The following is a 13,492-nucleotide window of genomic DNA, read 5'->3' as shown; positions in this document are numbered from 1 at the left end:
TCTAAATATCTCTAAATTTTCTATAGCTCTAAGGTATCTCTAAATAGCCTTAAATATTTTGAATCTTTCCTCTCTTTTTTTTTTCTCCCTCTTTTTTTTTCAGTAGGGTATTTATAGCTTTGGGAGAGAGGTGATAGGGTTTGGAGTCCTAGGGTGATAAGGTTTAGATAACTTAAACAATTGGGGATGCAGAATTTTGGTGAGACTGGGATATGGGTGTGGTGTTTCAACCAATAACAAGAGAGGGAAAGGGAGGCCGCACCAATAGGGAGTGAGGAAGAGATGAGGTGGGGGTTTGGAGTCCTAGTGTGTTAAGGTTTAGATAACTTAAACAACTGGAGTTGAGGAATTTGGGTGAGACTGGGATATGGGTGAGGTGTTTCAACCAATAAGAAGAGAGGGCAAGGGGGTTGCATCAAGAAGGAGTGACGAAGAGAGTGGGACCAAGTGGGAGAGAGAGTTTGTATGGGAGAGGGAGAGAGAAAAAAATATTTTCTTATTTTAATTTTCAGAAAATAAATTAAATAAATTCTATTTAAAATTCCTAACTAGGCTTTCTTAGGCCATAGGGCCTAACTAAATTTAATTAAGTCCATTTAAGAACTACCCATATTAAATTTAAACAAAATAAAATTTTATTTAAATTTAATTAATTTTCTAAAAATATATTATTATTCTTTTTTCAAGATCATGTCATGAAATTAATAATTCAGCTATATGTCTCTAATTACATCTTACAGTGATACAATTTTTTCATTATCGGGTTCCCCGCGGTCTCAATGCACATACTCATAATAAATCACAAAATAAGGGGCTACAACACCCTTTGTGATGTAGTAGTTAAAGTAGTAAATATACTGGGTTATATCTAGAGGAGACTGAGAGAACTAACTAATGTATTTATTATGAGCAGTTATGTAGTGTGGATTCTCTTTGGTGTAATTTGATTGATGGGTATTATAGTTTTGAGCTTGTGATGATGATTTATTTTTATTAATAGTGAAAGATGGTATGCCTGTGGATGTAGCCCTATGTTGAGAGGTGAAGCATATAAATATTGGTATTTTATATGTTTACTTTATTTATTTGTAGTTTACACATTTCTTTGTAGTTTATACACTTTCACAGTGTACAATAATTTGTATCAGAGTATGGGGATGATCTTGGTGAGTTTGGTTGAAGGTGGAGCTATTGTGACATGTAGAAAGTTACACATGCAACAGTGGTGATGGTGGAGAGTTTAAATTAAGGTGGAGCTCTTAATGAAAAATCAAGAAAGTTGATGACGTGAAAATTTTTTAATGAAAGAAGTAAGTTACACCTAAGATGAATATTGAAGAATGGAGATTTGAAATGTTCAAGTTCAAGCATAAAGAATTGATGATTTGATGACAAAAAAAATTTGTAGTATGCAATGGTTGATGGATTTTGTGTCAAGGTGGAGATTGTTAGATTTATGACCCAAAATCCTAGTTGATTTGAAAGACCTTTTCCTAATTTGAGTGGAAGAAATATAATTCAATAGGATGGAGGTATATTTCCTATATAGAATAGAACTCATAATTTAGTGTTATTTCTAAATTGAGTAGGATTTCTAATTAGATTAGGATTGGAGTGACTAATTTTATAAATAGAAAAATGATGGAAAAGTTATTTGGCTTTGCCCATTGCAATTCCATTGAGGGAGAGAGGCTTCGGCCAAAGGTGGAGAAAGGACATAAAATTCAAGAGAAGGAAATTCTATTCCATTGATGAGGGGGTTCTTGGTAGTCTAAGACACCCTTTGTGGTGTAGTCGTTAAAGTGGTAAATATACTGACTTATATCTAAAGGAGACTGAGAGGACTTACTAATGTATTTTCTATGAGCAGTTATGTAGTGTGAGCTCTCTTTGGTGTAAATGGATTGATGGGTATTATAGTTTTGAGCATGTGATGATGATTTATTTTTATTATTAGTAAAAGATGATATGCCCGTGGATGTAGCCCTATGTTGAGAGGGTGAACCATGTAAATATTGGTATTTTGTGCGTTTGCTTTATTTTTTTTTGTAGTTTACACACTTTTGTACTGTACAACATAATTACTTTTTTTCATTTATTTTGTATGTGTGCATGGTATTATTGTTCAACTGTAGGGCTATCCTTTTGGATTGTGCATGCTGATGTCTTTATTAAGGCCGATATGATGTGGTACTTATTATTATTATTATTATTATTATTATTATTTGAAATTCTTATTGATGCTTAAGTTTTTAGCAAATTTGAACTATGCTATACATAGTTCTCCTTAAGGAAGTCTTAGTGATGTTTTCTCTACAAAAACTTAAGTTTTTTATTGGATTGGCTCGAAGAGTCTTTGATGATGCATATAACCAATTTCAGTCTGTAGAGAAAATGAATCGGATTCAATTTCAATAAAAAAACTAGTTTAAGGGAGGAAATTTGTTGAAGTCTTATATGTAATATAAGGTCTTTATCTCAAATCAATGTGAGACAATACATTCTCTCATGACCCAAGTATGAACATATGAAATATGAAATTGCAAGAAAATACATCTACAAGTGCCCCAACATTAAAGAAAGGTAGACTTGGTACTATGTAGAGAAAATAAATCGGGTCTAACTCTACCTCAAAACTCCATCTTAAGAGCTAGTTTTGGGATAGAGCTAGGCCCGATCCATTTCCTCTACAGTCTACCTTTGATAAAAAAAAATACTAAATATATATTTTTTATTGGCTTAGGATTATTAAATTCCTAATTCAGTCAGATAGCTTAACAAAATTGCACATATTCACCCCTTCCATCTCATCTAATATAATTTAAATTTAAAAATATGTTTATAAGGATCTTAAGTCCCACCCAACCAATGAGATTCAAATATAAGACTTCTTTAAATATAAAATCAATTTTTATTCTACTTGCATATTCCTTTGAGGGCCAGTGAAATATGACTTAAAACTATAACATGATCAAAGAGATCAATGTACAAGTATAGAAAGCAAATTTCAAGATTTTGACAATAAGTGAAACATAATAAAATTACAATTAGATGACCACCATATATAGTTTCTAATTCATACACAGTCTTGCTTCATGTCACCCAATGAGATTGGTTTATAGATCAATGCTTGAACTTGATCATCCACACTGGACCCCTTCTTGTCATCTCCATGTTGGTACACAACTTGGGCAGTTCTTGCTAGGTTAAAAGAAGCATTAATGATGGATAGAGGCATTGAACTTGGAGCCACCAACTCACCATTGAGATCTATCCATAAGCTACGAATGAGCTGCCTTACTTGTTTTCTGCCTTCATCCTCACATGAAATTCCCTTTTCTCTCATAAAACATTGTATGCTCGATGCCACATCTCCTCTCTCTTGCTCCTCCTAAATGATATATTCATTTCAAAAGATTTAGTATCAATAATTGCATGCATAATAGCAAATTAACATATGAATTGTGCCTTAATTTTATAGTAATTAATTGATTAGATACCCTTGCAGTTCCCAGATCATCCCACAGCCGAAGAATTTTTCCAGCGAAAGAGAAGAGGTCAGGATATGGTTCCATCATTGCCACAGTCTGCTTAGTAACACCTTGGCCCATGAGGAAAAACGCATGAACCAATGCCATGTAAGTGCCTCCTGTCGTTACCCCATTAACTAGGTATTCCTCAAGGCTGGGAACATATTCATTGTTGAACCATTTTGCTTCCGCAAGGAACGCTTCAAACATGTCTATCCACTGCAACAATTCATACACATGTAAAAATATTTCTTGTATATAAAAAAATTTTTACAGATAAAATAATTAATGATGTTGGACTATCAGTATTGGAAAATTATTAAGTGCACTTTCACTAACATTAATGGGTCTCATTTTGGTAATATGTATTTATTATTTGCTATCAGTATTTGAATCCTTAATATCTTACCGTCCTCTTTAGATGAGGGACGATGCTCCATCCATGTTGTTTGAGTACCATGTATGCAATGTCATTAGTAGTGTTGTATAGTGCCATGTAACAAATCTTCATATATTCAGGAAGTGGCTCCATTGCACTAAGATCCCACCTGCATTAAACAGAAAGTAAACGGCTGAAGCAGGATATACCAATAATGAAACAAAAATTAGTTTAGTAGTAATGAAGCCATTCTCCAAGCTATGAAGTTACAAGTTTAAAATCCAATTTGAACCTAATAAGAAAAGAAAGAAACCAGGCACTTGATCAGGAAAAGAAACTACAAACCTTCGAATTGCCTCAGTGAAGAGAACAAGATCAGGTAATAAGCCATAAGTGTCGAAGATGTCATCAATAACTAGTAAGATGGCAATGGTTTTTGTTAACTCAATACGGCAATTGGAATTATATGGTTCTGGAAATATTCCTAGAGTCCATAAGTAGCACTCTAATGGTCGATCTCTAGCAAAACCAAGTTTTTCAACTAGACCCAATTGTTTCCACCACCTATTCAAATCAAGAAAATGGGAAATTTAAACTAGAACTGCAAAATTTTCCGAGCATTTGATTCGAAAATTCAAGTAATTAGATCAATACCTAATTATCTCAACCAACTCTTTTTGGTGGACTAATTGAACTGCATTAAAGTCTAACTTGGCTAAATCCAGAAGAGTTGGTTTGCGGTTGCTTTCCATGCTATATTCATTGATGTAGTTTCTGGTTTCCAATCTTGACATCCTCAAGTGCCTAGGAATCTCCAAGGCTTGAAAAACTTGACATCTGTCTTGGGGTGAGAAGAGTGGAATTGATATTTTCTGCAGGTGCGTTCTTGTGAACTCCATGGCTTGCACCAATTCTACTTCTTCTTCTGTGCCTAAGTAAGATGCCTCGTATAGGCTTAACAAACCCAGTGGGTCTTTGCTTAAAGACTGATTGAATTTCCCGTCCTTGTCCTTGAATTTATTGAAAACATCTGTTGAACAAAGATTTTCACTATTATATTTTATAATGGGAAAGAAAAAGTATTTATTTTTTTTATACTTCAGAAATTAGGAAATGTAAAGTGTGTGTGTGTGAAATTATAAATAAATTAATAAAATAAATAACACATAAAGAATAAAATAATAAATTAATTAGAATGAGACATTGATATTTCGCTTAAAAAGAGATTTAAATCTAGCGAAATCTATTTATTATTAATTTTATTTGAATTCTTTTCTGTTAGAAAACAAACAATTTTAAGAAAGGCATGATAGAATAATATACCTTGCCTTTTCATCTCTTAAAAATTGAAATGGCTCCCTTGAAGTGGAAGGACTTTAAAGATTTTATGTTTTTTCAACTTTTTTAGAGATAGACTACATATTTGATTCTCTTTAAAATTATTGGTGAAATTATAATAAATTAAAAAATATATAAAAAATTAAGCAAATATCTCCTTTTTTTTAATGAATATCAAGCACTCTTTAATAAATAAAATCCGATGTAGCAAATTTTTTTTATTAATTTATAATTTCCAAAATCCACCCACTCGACAATTTTATCATGTGATTTAAACTAACTTTACAAAAGTGATTAAAATCAGTACTCTACTCAATAAACTCATTTTCTTTGACTATTTTAAACTCCTTCAAAACTTCATTTTCATAGTTATATTAAAATTATAGAAAACTCATCATAATTTTAATATAAATATAAATTACTTTAAATTATATTTTATGAATAACTTTAAGTTATTTTAATAAATATATTGAATAAAATATTACGAGACGGTGTACCAGAACAAGCTGGAAAGCCATTATGCCTCAGCAACCGGAAGCGAAGAGCAGTGGCAAGGAGATCTTGACCTGCATTCCAATCCACAAATCTTTCAAGTAGCATATTGATTTCTTCTTCAAAATGATACCCAATTCCTAGTCGTTGGATTGAATCAATAAACTTTAGTGAAGCAGATGGATTGGCTGGCGTAAGCAATTCTTTTCGGGTTCTTTCTCTCAGTTCCTCAAACGTTCTGGTGCAGTTGTTATCCTGATAATATATACCAAAAACAAAACCAAAAAAAAAAAAAAAATCCCAGATCATTCTTTCAAAGAAAGAAACGAAATGAAATGATATTAAGCAATATAAAAGAGAGATTGCTGAGTGCCTTTGGTGTTGGGTGAGGCACGAGTGATAACTGGCACCGAGGACTTATACAGAAGGAGAAGCTGGTCTGAGTTGAACATGCTTGCCATGAAACTCTAAAAGGACTATTAGGCGCAGCAGGCATCTGCAAACATGTGGAGATGCTCCTAGTTCCAATCATATTACTCATTGGAATCAGGTTCTTCGATCGTTTTGTTGCTCTTGAACTGCTACTCATCAAGGCTATATATAGCATTCCATGCCTTGACTTTCAGCACTTGGAACATAGCTTGACAAGGGCAACTGGCTATTACTAATCCAGGAGTGGGAAATTTTATTTTATTTTTTTAAGCAGTGGATTGGGGAGCAGTAACTCAAATTTAAGTCTATCAATTGAGTTATATGCCTTTAGTCATTTGGCCAAGCCAGGCTAAGCACACGAGTAGAAAACTTAGTTACAACTTTATTTATTTATTTATGTAGAAATTCTTATCTAGATTTATCCTATGATGAATTCAAATATAATATATATGATAAGACTTATATGTAAAATAAGTGAGACATTCATATTTTTGCCTTAGGTCCATAATAGATCAGATTTAGCAAGATTTTTTTTTTCTTATTTATTTTTAAATAATATTGATATTTCATATACTTTATTATTTCTTTTTATAACTAATTATTGAATACTTCTTATTAAAAAAATTGCACACAAAATTTTTATTATTCAGGAAATAAATGTTCACCTTTTATTATATATATATATTTTAATTGAATTTACGTAAATTTTAAAATAAACATTTGATCTAACAATTAAGATTGATTTTGTAATAGATGCACATTTTAGATATTAAAATAATCGTGCAAATAATTATATATTAATTTTTAAAGAAAATAAATTATCGAATACGAATTAAATATTTTATTATCATTCTATTAATTCAATGCATTTTTGGAATATATAAATGCAATGTAATTTAATGCTTTGGAAAAAAAAAAAAAAACACATGAACCTCTTTCATTGAAGTATGACAATTTTGTTTCTAATTTTATAAATACAATCTGTTAAACCAAAGCCAATTATTTTATTTATAGGAGTAATTCTGTCAAATGCATGTTTAATCACTACATTTGAAATGATTATTAAATAAAATTGAATTCATTTATGCAATAAGAATTGAATTCAAATGAATTTATAAAATTTATATATTAATTTATTTTTTTTAAATAATAAAATTCATTTGAATTCTATTATTTAGAATAATTGATAAGTGAAATAATGTATATTTATTTTCATATTTACCCTTATTTATAGAAAAATAAATATAACCTAAATAGAGGTGTTTTGGGTATTTAGTGGGTGTGTTTGGAAACTCTAAAAATAAAAGAATTAAATTCAATTAAATTTTTTTTAATCAATTCTCATGCTTGAAAATTTTAAAAATTAAATCATTTTAAAAGAAATAAATTTATATCAAAGTGGCATGATATTTTACAAAAAATCAATTAATTTAATAAAGTTTTCAACTAAATACCCCAAGCACCTAGAGTTATAAAATAAATACATAAAATTCAATTTAATTTTATTAAAAGAATTTAATTCAAAAGAATTTGTAGAAAAATTCATGTGCTTGGAATATTTTATAAAATAATAGAATTCATTTCAATTCTTTTATTTGAAACAATTGATAAGTGAAATAAGTTTATTTATTTTAATATTTTTCCCTTATTTAAAAAAGAAATAAGTATAACTTGAGTAGGAATACTTTGGGCATTTAATAGAAAAATTTATTAAATGAATTGAATTCTTACAAAATCATGCCTCTTTTAGTGTGAGTTAATTTTTTTCAAAATGATTATTTTTTTTAATTAAAATAACTGAATTCTAGCAATTGTAAACTTTTCAAACATGAAAATCGATAAAAAAAAAAAATTCAATTGAATTGAAGCTCCTTCTTTTTTAGATTTTCAAACACACCCTTCACTTATCAATTATTCTAAACAACAAAATTAAAATAAATTCTATCATTTAAAAAGTACTTCAAATACATGATTTTTCTTATATACTTATTTGAATTAAATTCTTGATAGATATTAGTTGAATTCTATCGTAAGAATCATTCCAAATAGGATGCTTAAAAAACTTTATTAAAAAAAATGAATTCTTGCAAATTTGGAATGAATTTTTTTCTTTGAAAATGATTTTTTTAACAAAAAGAGTTGAAATTCTTTAATATTGAAAAATAATTTTTTTTTTCAAAATTTTTTTCAAAATAATTTTTTTATTCAAAATGATTTTTCAAAATAATTGAATTGGATTTTTTTTTCAAAATTATTTTTTCCAAAATGAATTATTTTAAATTATATCACTTTTAGCAATTTTAAACATTCCAAACATGATAATTAATAAAAAAAATAATTTAATTGAATTAAATTCTTTCATTTTTAAACCTTCCAAATGCAACTAATCTATTTTGGAAAAAATAATAATGCTTTAACGATCAGTGTATAAATTGTTGATAGAGTTGTATTGGTCAACTGGCCAGCCTCTCATAAATGGCATCAATCATAAATGATGTAAATTACCCAATTAAGGCCATAGTTACGAGTTTTATAAGCACATATGCCAAATTATATTAATTTAACCGATTTGTCTAATCTTAATATATTAAAAAAATCAATATTAAAAAATTATGCTATTTAAAGTTTATGTGAATTACTTCCTATAAATAATTATTAATTGTGATTGGTGAAGAACACAATGTGATAAGAGCATTAACTCAGCATAAATGATGAGTGGTTGATTACGAAATTGGACTGTACAAATTGAGGCGTTGAAGGAATTTCAATAATAGAATAAGGTAAACACGCAACAAGACTAACAAAATTCATTAATGTATATAAAGTCCATTCTGCGTGAACTCTTCAACCTTCAATAAAATCCACTTTTGGCGCTTCTCTTTAGGACGGCATACTTGCAATACATTAAATGGTTTTGTTTTTGTCAACGGTCAAGGACCCATCTTTACTCTAGAACCTTCAACAAAAGCATCCTTGACCGTAAGGCAAGTAATTCCTCCTTGGATATTTATATGGAAGACTATGACAATTTTTAAAATCTTTATATATATATATATATATATATATATATATATATATATATAATTAACCACTCAAATCTAGCACTTTGTTTAATTAATATCTTCATTTCTTTTGTTTATTTCAAAATTTTCAAACCTTTCCAATATATAGGAAGAGATATCATCAATAAAGAAGTAAAATTAGCAAAAAATAAAAAAGAAAAAAAAGATGGTAATGCATTTCTCATGTCTAAAGAAATAGGAGGATCATATGGTAAAGAAAAAAGTGTAGATGATATAGAGATATTATGTATTTAATATAATATCAGCTTTCACAACCACACGTGTACATAATCTTGAGTAAATAGCAATATAATGTTAGCCTTTGATTCATCTCACTTTTTACATGGTATTAGAGAATTTTCTTTCTTCCCATTGAATGTCCATGGCCACTAGGCTCTTGTTACCAGCTCCACAACGAGCGCTTTCTCCATTCCTAATGCCTCTCAATTCCTCTTTCTTAAACTTACCTCTTCTAGTTATCTCTTATGGTAAGCCCAACTTATGCCTCTTCTTATAGCTATAATTTAGCTCATCATATTATTGGAAATTCATAAGTCCCTTCATCGACTTTATATGTTGCATCTCCAAATCCACAATGTCAAACACGTTTTAGGCATGATCAAAAGGTTGTAAGCTAATCATTGTTACACTTCAGGATTCCTATCTACAGGATGAGTACAACATAGTGATAAACCTTATCACACCCCCTTAAACCAGACCATAGGTTGGTCAAATTTTTAATAATTGATGAAGGAAATGGTGTCACATCCTAGACATAGCCTTGGTAAGCAAGTTGGCAAGTTGTTCTTTAGTGGAAATGTAGCAGATTTGAAGCTATTTTTTGCCAACAAGGTCAAGAACAAATTGGAAGTCCACTTCAATATGTTTGGTTTTGCAGTGAAAAAATGAATTTATGGACAAATAGGTGGCTCCTACCTTGTTGCACAATAAAATAGGGAACTTATTGGAAGAGAAACTGATGTTGTGGAGGAAAGATTGCAACCACATAGGTTTAAAGGTGGTAGCTCCTATAGCTTGATATTTTACCTCAATAGAGGATTTTGCAATTATGGCTTGCTTCTTAGTTGACTAAGAGATTAAATTCTCCCCCATGTAAACAACATAAACAGTGATAAATTTACGATCATCAATGTTTGATGCCCAATCAGCATCTACATATGCACAAATATCATTTTTTTTAGACTTCATAATTAGCTTCCATTGCTTTAAGGTAGTGCAAAATGCACTTGACAATAGTCTAGTGTGTCTATGTTGGCATAGGGAAAAATTAGGAGACATGATGAACTATGAAGAACATATTCAATTAAGTGAGTGACAAATATTGCAACTCACCAATAATGTAGTGATAGAGTTGAGGATCAACTGTTGGATCACTATCTTTGAGATTTTAGTTTGGAACATGCTGGAGTGCTAAAACCATTACATAAGGAAATCTTTAATTTGGGGAGTAAGTCACTTATGTACTTGGATTGAGTTAAAGGTAACCCTTGCATTGTGTGATTAGCTTCTACACTAAAAAAAATAGTATATCTATCTCCAATCTTTCACCATGAACTATTTTTGAAGAGAGGTGATAACACGTTGCACTTCACTAGGATTGTTCTCTATTAAGATAATATCATCGACATAAACAAGGCATATAACATGAGTGTTGCCTAATTTGTAGTGGAACAAGGTGGTTTTATTGTGGAAGGAGCAAACTTAAGATCGAAGAGAGCTTGTTTTAATATGCCACACCATTGGTGTGGGGCTTGTTTAAGCTCATAAAGTGAGTGATTTAACCAACATACATGATTTGGCTTCTCATTATCAATAAAATCCCCAGGTTGTTTCATACACTCTATTTCTTCCAAGTCACCATGGAGGAAGGTATTAGACACATCAAGCTAGTAAGTGATCCAATAGTTAGAGACAATAATGGAAAGAATGTTGCGGAGTGTAGTTAGCTTAAAAACTATTGAGAAGGTATCTATGAAGTCGATACTAGGCCTTTGGTGGTACCTTTTTGCAATAAGGTAGGCTTTGAATTTATCTATGGTATTATCAAGTTTCTACTTGATTCGATACACCCATATATAGCCTAAATATTATATGCTTCTTCTCCAGGTACTAATGACCATGTGTGAGTGTGAAGGAGAGCATTTTTTTCATTTGTCATTGCCTTGTGCTAGTGTTCATATGGTGTAACTTTTGAATAGCAAGAAGGCACAATAGTGAGAGAAGGGGTATAAATGAGGTTTTAAATGGCCAGTTTTACTTCGTGTCTCCATTAGATGGTTGTTAGTTGTGGTGGGCTATTGTTATTTGAGTTAGGCAGTAAATGTAGTGGTGGGATATTTGGTGACGTCTACTACTAGAGATAGACCATTATTTGAGGATAAAAGTTAGGGTGACTTGGGACTTTGAGTAAATAGGTGACATGTTGGAATATTTATTGATGACAAGGATGGAGATGTATTGTCAATGTAGTAGGTGGCAAGTTATCAGGGTGTGGTGTGTGGGTAGAATTAAAAGTGTTATTGGGTTATTAGTCATTTAAGGTTAAGGGATAGGGTCTAAGAATTCCAAGTGAAGTATTGGTAGGTGAAGGAGTATGTGGTAGCGTTAATAAGGCTTGCATGATATTTGTTGGACACAAAGATATTGGATTTTGGTAAGAATGGATTTTCTCTTTGCACATTTGGATTGTTAGCAGTAGAAGGAAGCTACATTTTATGTTTGAAAAGGAATACCTATTCAAAGAATAAAATACGGTGTGAGACATGAATTTTTGAAGAAATAAAATCTAAACATAAATATCCCTTATGTAATTTATTGTACCAAGTGAAAATGCATTCATTAGACCTTGGTTCTAATTTGGTTTTGCTTAGGGTTTAGCCAAGGATAACACAGGGACCCAAAGACTTTAGTTCATCGTAGTTGAGTGGTTGATTAAATATTAACTAAAATGGTGTGGACAGAGATGTGTGGGTAGAAGGTAGTCACTTTATGACATATATAATTGTTTCAAATGCATGAGTCTAATAGAGATTAGGTACTACAATATGGGATAATAAGGCACATCCAGCTTCTACTATATGCCAATATTTCCTTTCTGCACACCCATTTTGTCTAGGGTGCGTAGACAGGAGTCCCATTGAGTATTGATTCCATTATCCTTTAAATACTTTGTAAGTAATTGAAACTCACCTCCCTAATTTGCTTGAAAGCACTTAAGTGGAAGACCAAAGTACTCTCCAATAATATGATGAAATTTGATAACAATATTAAGAATATTAGATTTATTTTGTGTCAAATATATCCAACAGTATTTGTTATAATGGCCATAAAAAAAAAAAATCAAATAATAACAATAACTTTCAATAAATGGAATGAGGGTTGGTCCCCAAACATAAGAAAAAATAAAGGCTTAAAATTAAGGTACAACTATGAGACTTAAAAAAGGGTAACTTATGACTTTTACTAACATAACATGTATTCCATGGAATAACAATGTAACACCCCTAAGTTCGGTAATGCGTTCTACTGTTCTGGTGATCAGTGTTGTCCGGACAGCTAGGATGCCTAGAACTACACTTCAATATGAATGAGAAGACATAAAATAATGAAATACAAGAAAAGAAAATACAAGAAAAACAAAGGAAAAATAATAACAAAGAAATGTAACCAAGTTAAGCGAGCCGAGAACCCTAGCGATGGGTGACCGCACCGGGAAGTCACGGCGTGGACCGTTGACTAGCCCTGGACTGCGGGGAACCCTGGAAAACATTTTTAGGACTTAAGTAGACCCTTATTGAAGAATAAATCTCATTAGAAAGATCAAAGAAAAATTAAATAATTAGTACAAAGAAAAGTGAGAAATCGAAAAATAGATAAAACCCGGTGTTACCGAAAAATCGGGAATGTAACCCGAACGGCGGCATTATGGTCATTTGACATCCCGAATTGTCTTTTGACCTAAATGTCCATTAAAAATAAATAATATTACACTTAGAAAATAAAATGAAAAATTAATTTGGTGGTACCTAAAGTGAATAGCAAGAATTAAGGGTTTAATGTGGAATAAGTGGGAATTTAACATATTATATGAATTAATTAGAGTAAGTGGACCACTAAAGGAATAAACTAAGGATAATGGGGCAGGTGTAAGTCCATAATACAAGCTGAAACTTCATCTTCTCCAAATGAATTCATCCATGCCAATTTGAGAAGGAAGAAAATCCTCCATTGCCGTTTTT

At 30.9% G+C, this 13,492-nt stretch overlaps 1 protein-coding gene across 2 annotated transcripts; it reads right to left on the bottom strand.

Moving 5' to 3' along the window:
• Window positions 1-2,994: 2,994 nt before the first annotated feature.
• LOC110670972 (probable terpene synthase 11) lies at window positions 2,995-6,383 on the bottom strand. Of its 2 annotated transcripts, XM_021833304.2 has the most exons (7): window positions 6,113-6,383; window positions 5,745-5,994; window positions 4,564-4,939; window positions 4,255-4,473; window positions 3,940-4,078; window positions 3,501-3,749; window positions 2,995-3,391 (listed from the first exon to the last, which is right to left on the bottom strand). In XM_021833304.2, the coding sequence occupies exons 1-7, from the start codon at window positions 6,344-6,346 to the stop codon at window positions 3,077-3,079; spliced, it is 1,782 nt and encodes a 593-aa protein (XP_021688996.2). In that variant the 5' UTR covers window positions 6,347-6,383; the 3' UTR covers window positions 2,995-3,076. The 2 variants fall into 2 exon arrangements, with proteins under 2 accessions (XP_021688996.2, XP_021688997.2); XM_021833305.2 differs by lacking the exon at window positions 4,255-4,473 and having other exon boundaries at window positions 6,113-6,343.
• Window positions 6,384-13,492: the final 7,109 nt, after the last annotated feature.

The sequence above is a fragment of the Hevea brasiliensis genome, chromosome 7 (assembly GCF_030052815.1).
Source record: "Hevea brasiliensis isolate MT/VB/25A 57/8 chromosome 7, ASM3005281v1, whole genome shotgun sequence".
Classification (NCBI taxonomy): domain Eukaryota; kingdom Viridiplantae; phylum Streptophyta; class Magnoliopsida; order Malpighiales; family Euphorbiaceae; genus Hevea; species Hevea brasiliensis.
The sequence above is the reverse complement of the archived record's forward strand: the minus strand, read 5'-3'. Positions and strand labels throughout refer to the sequence as shown.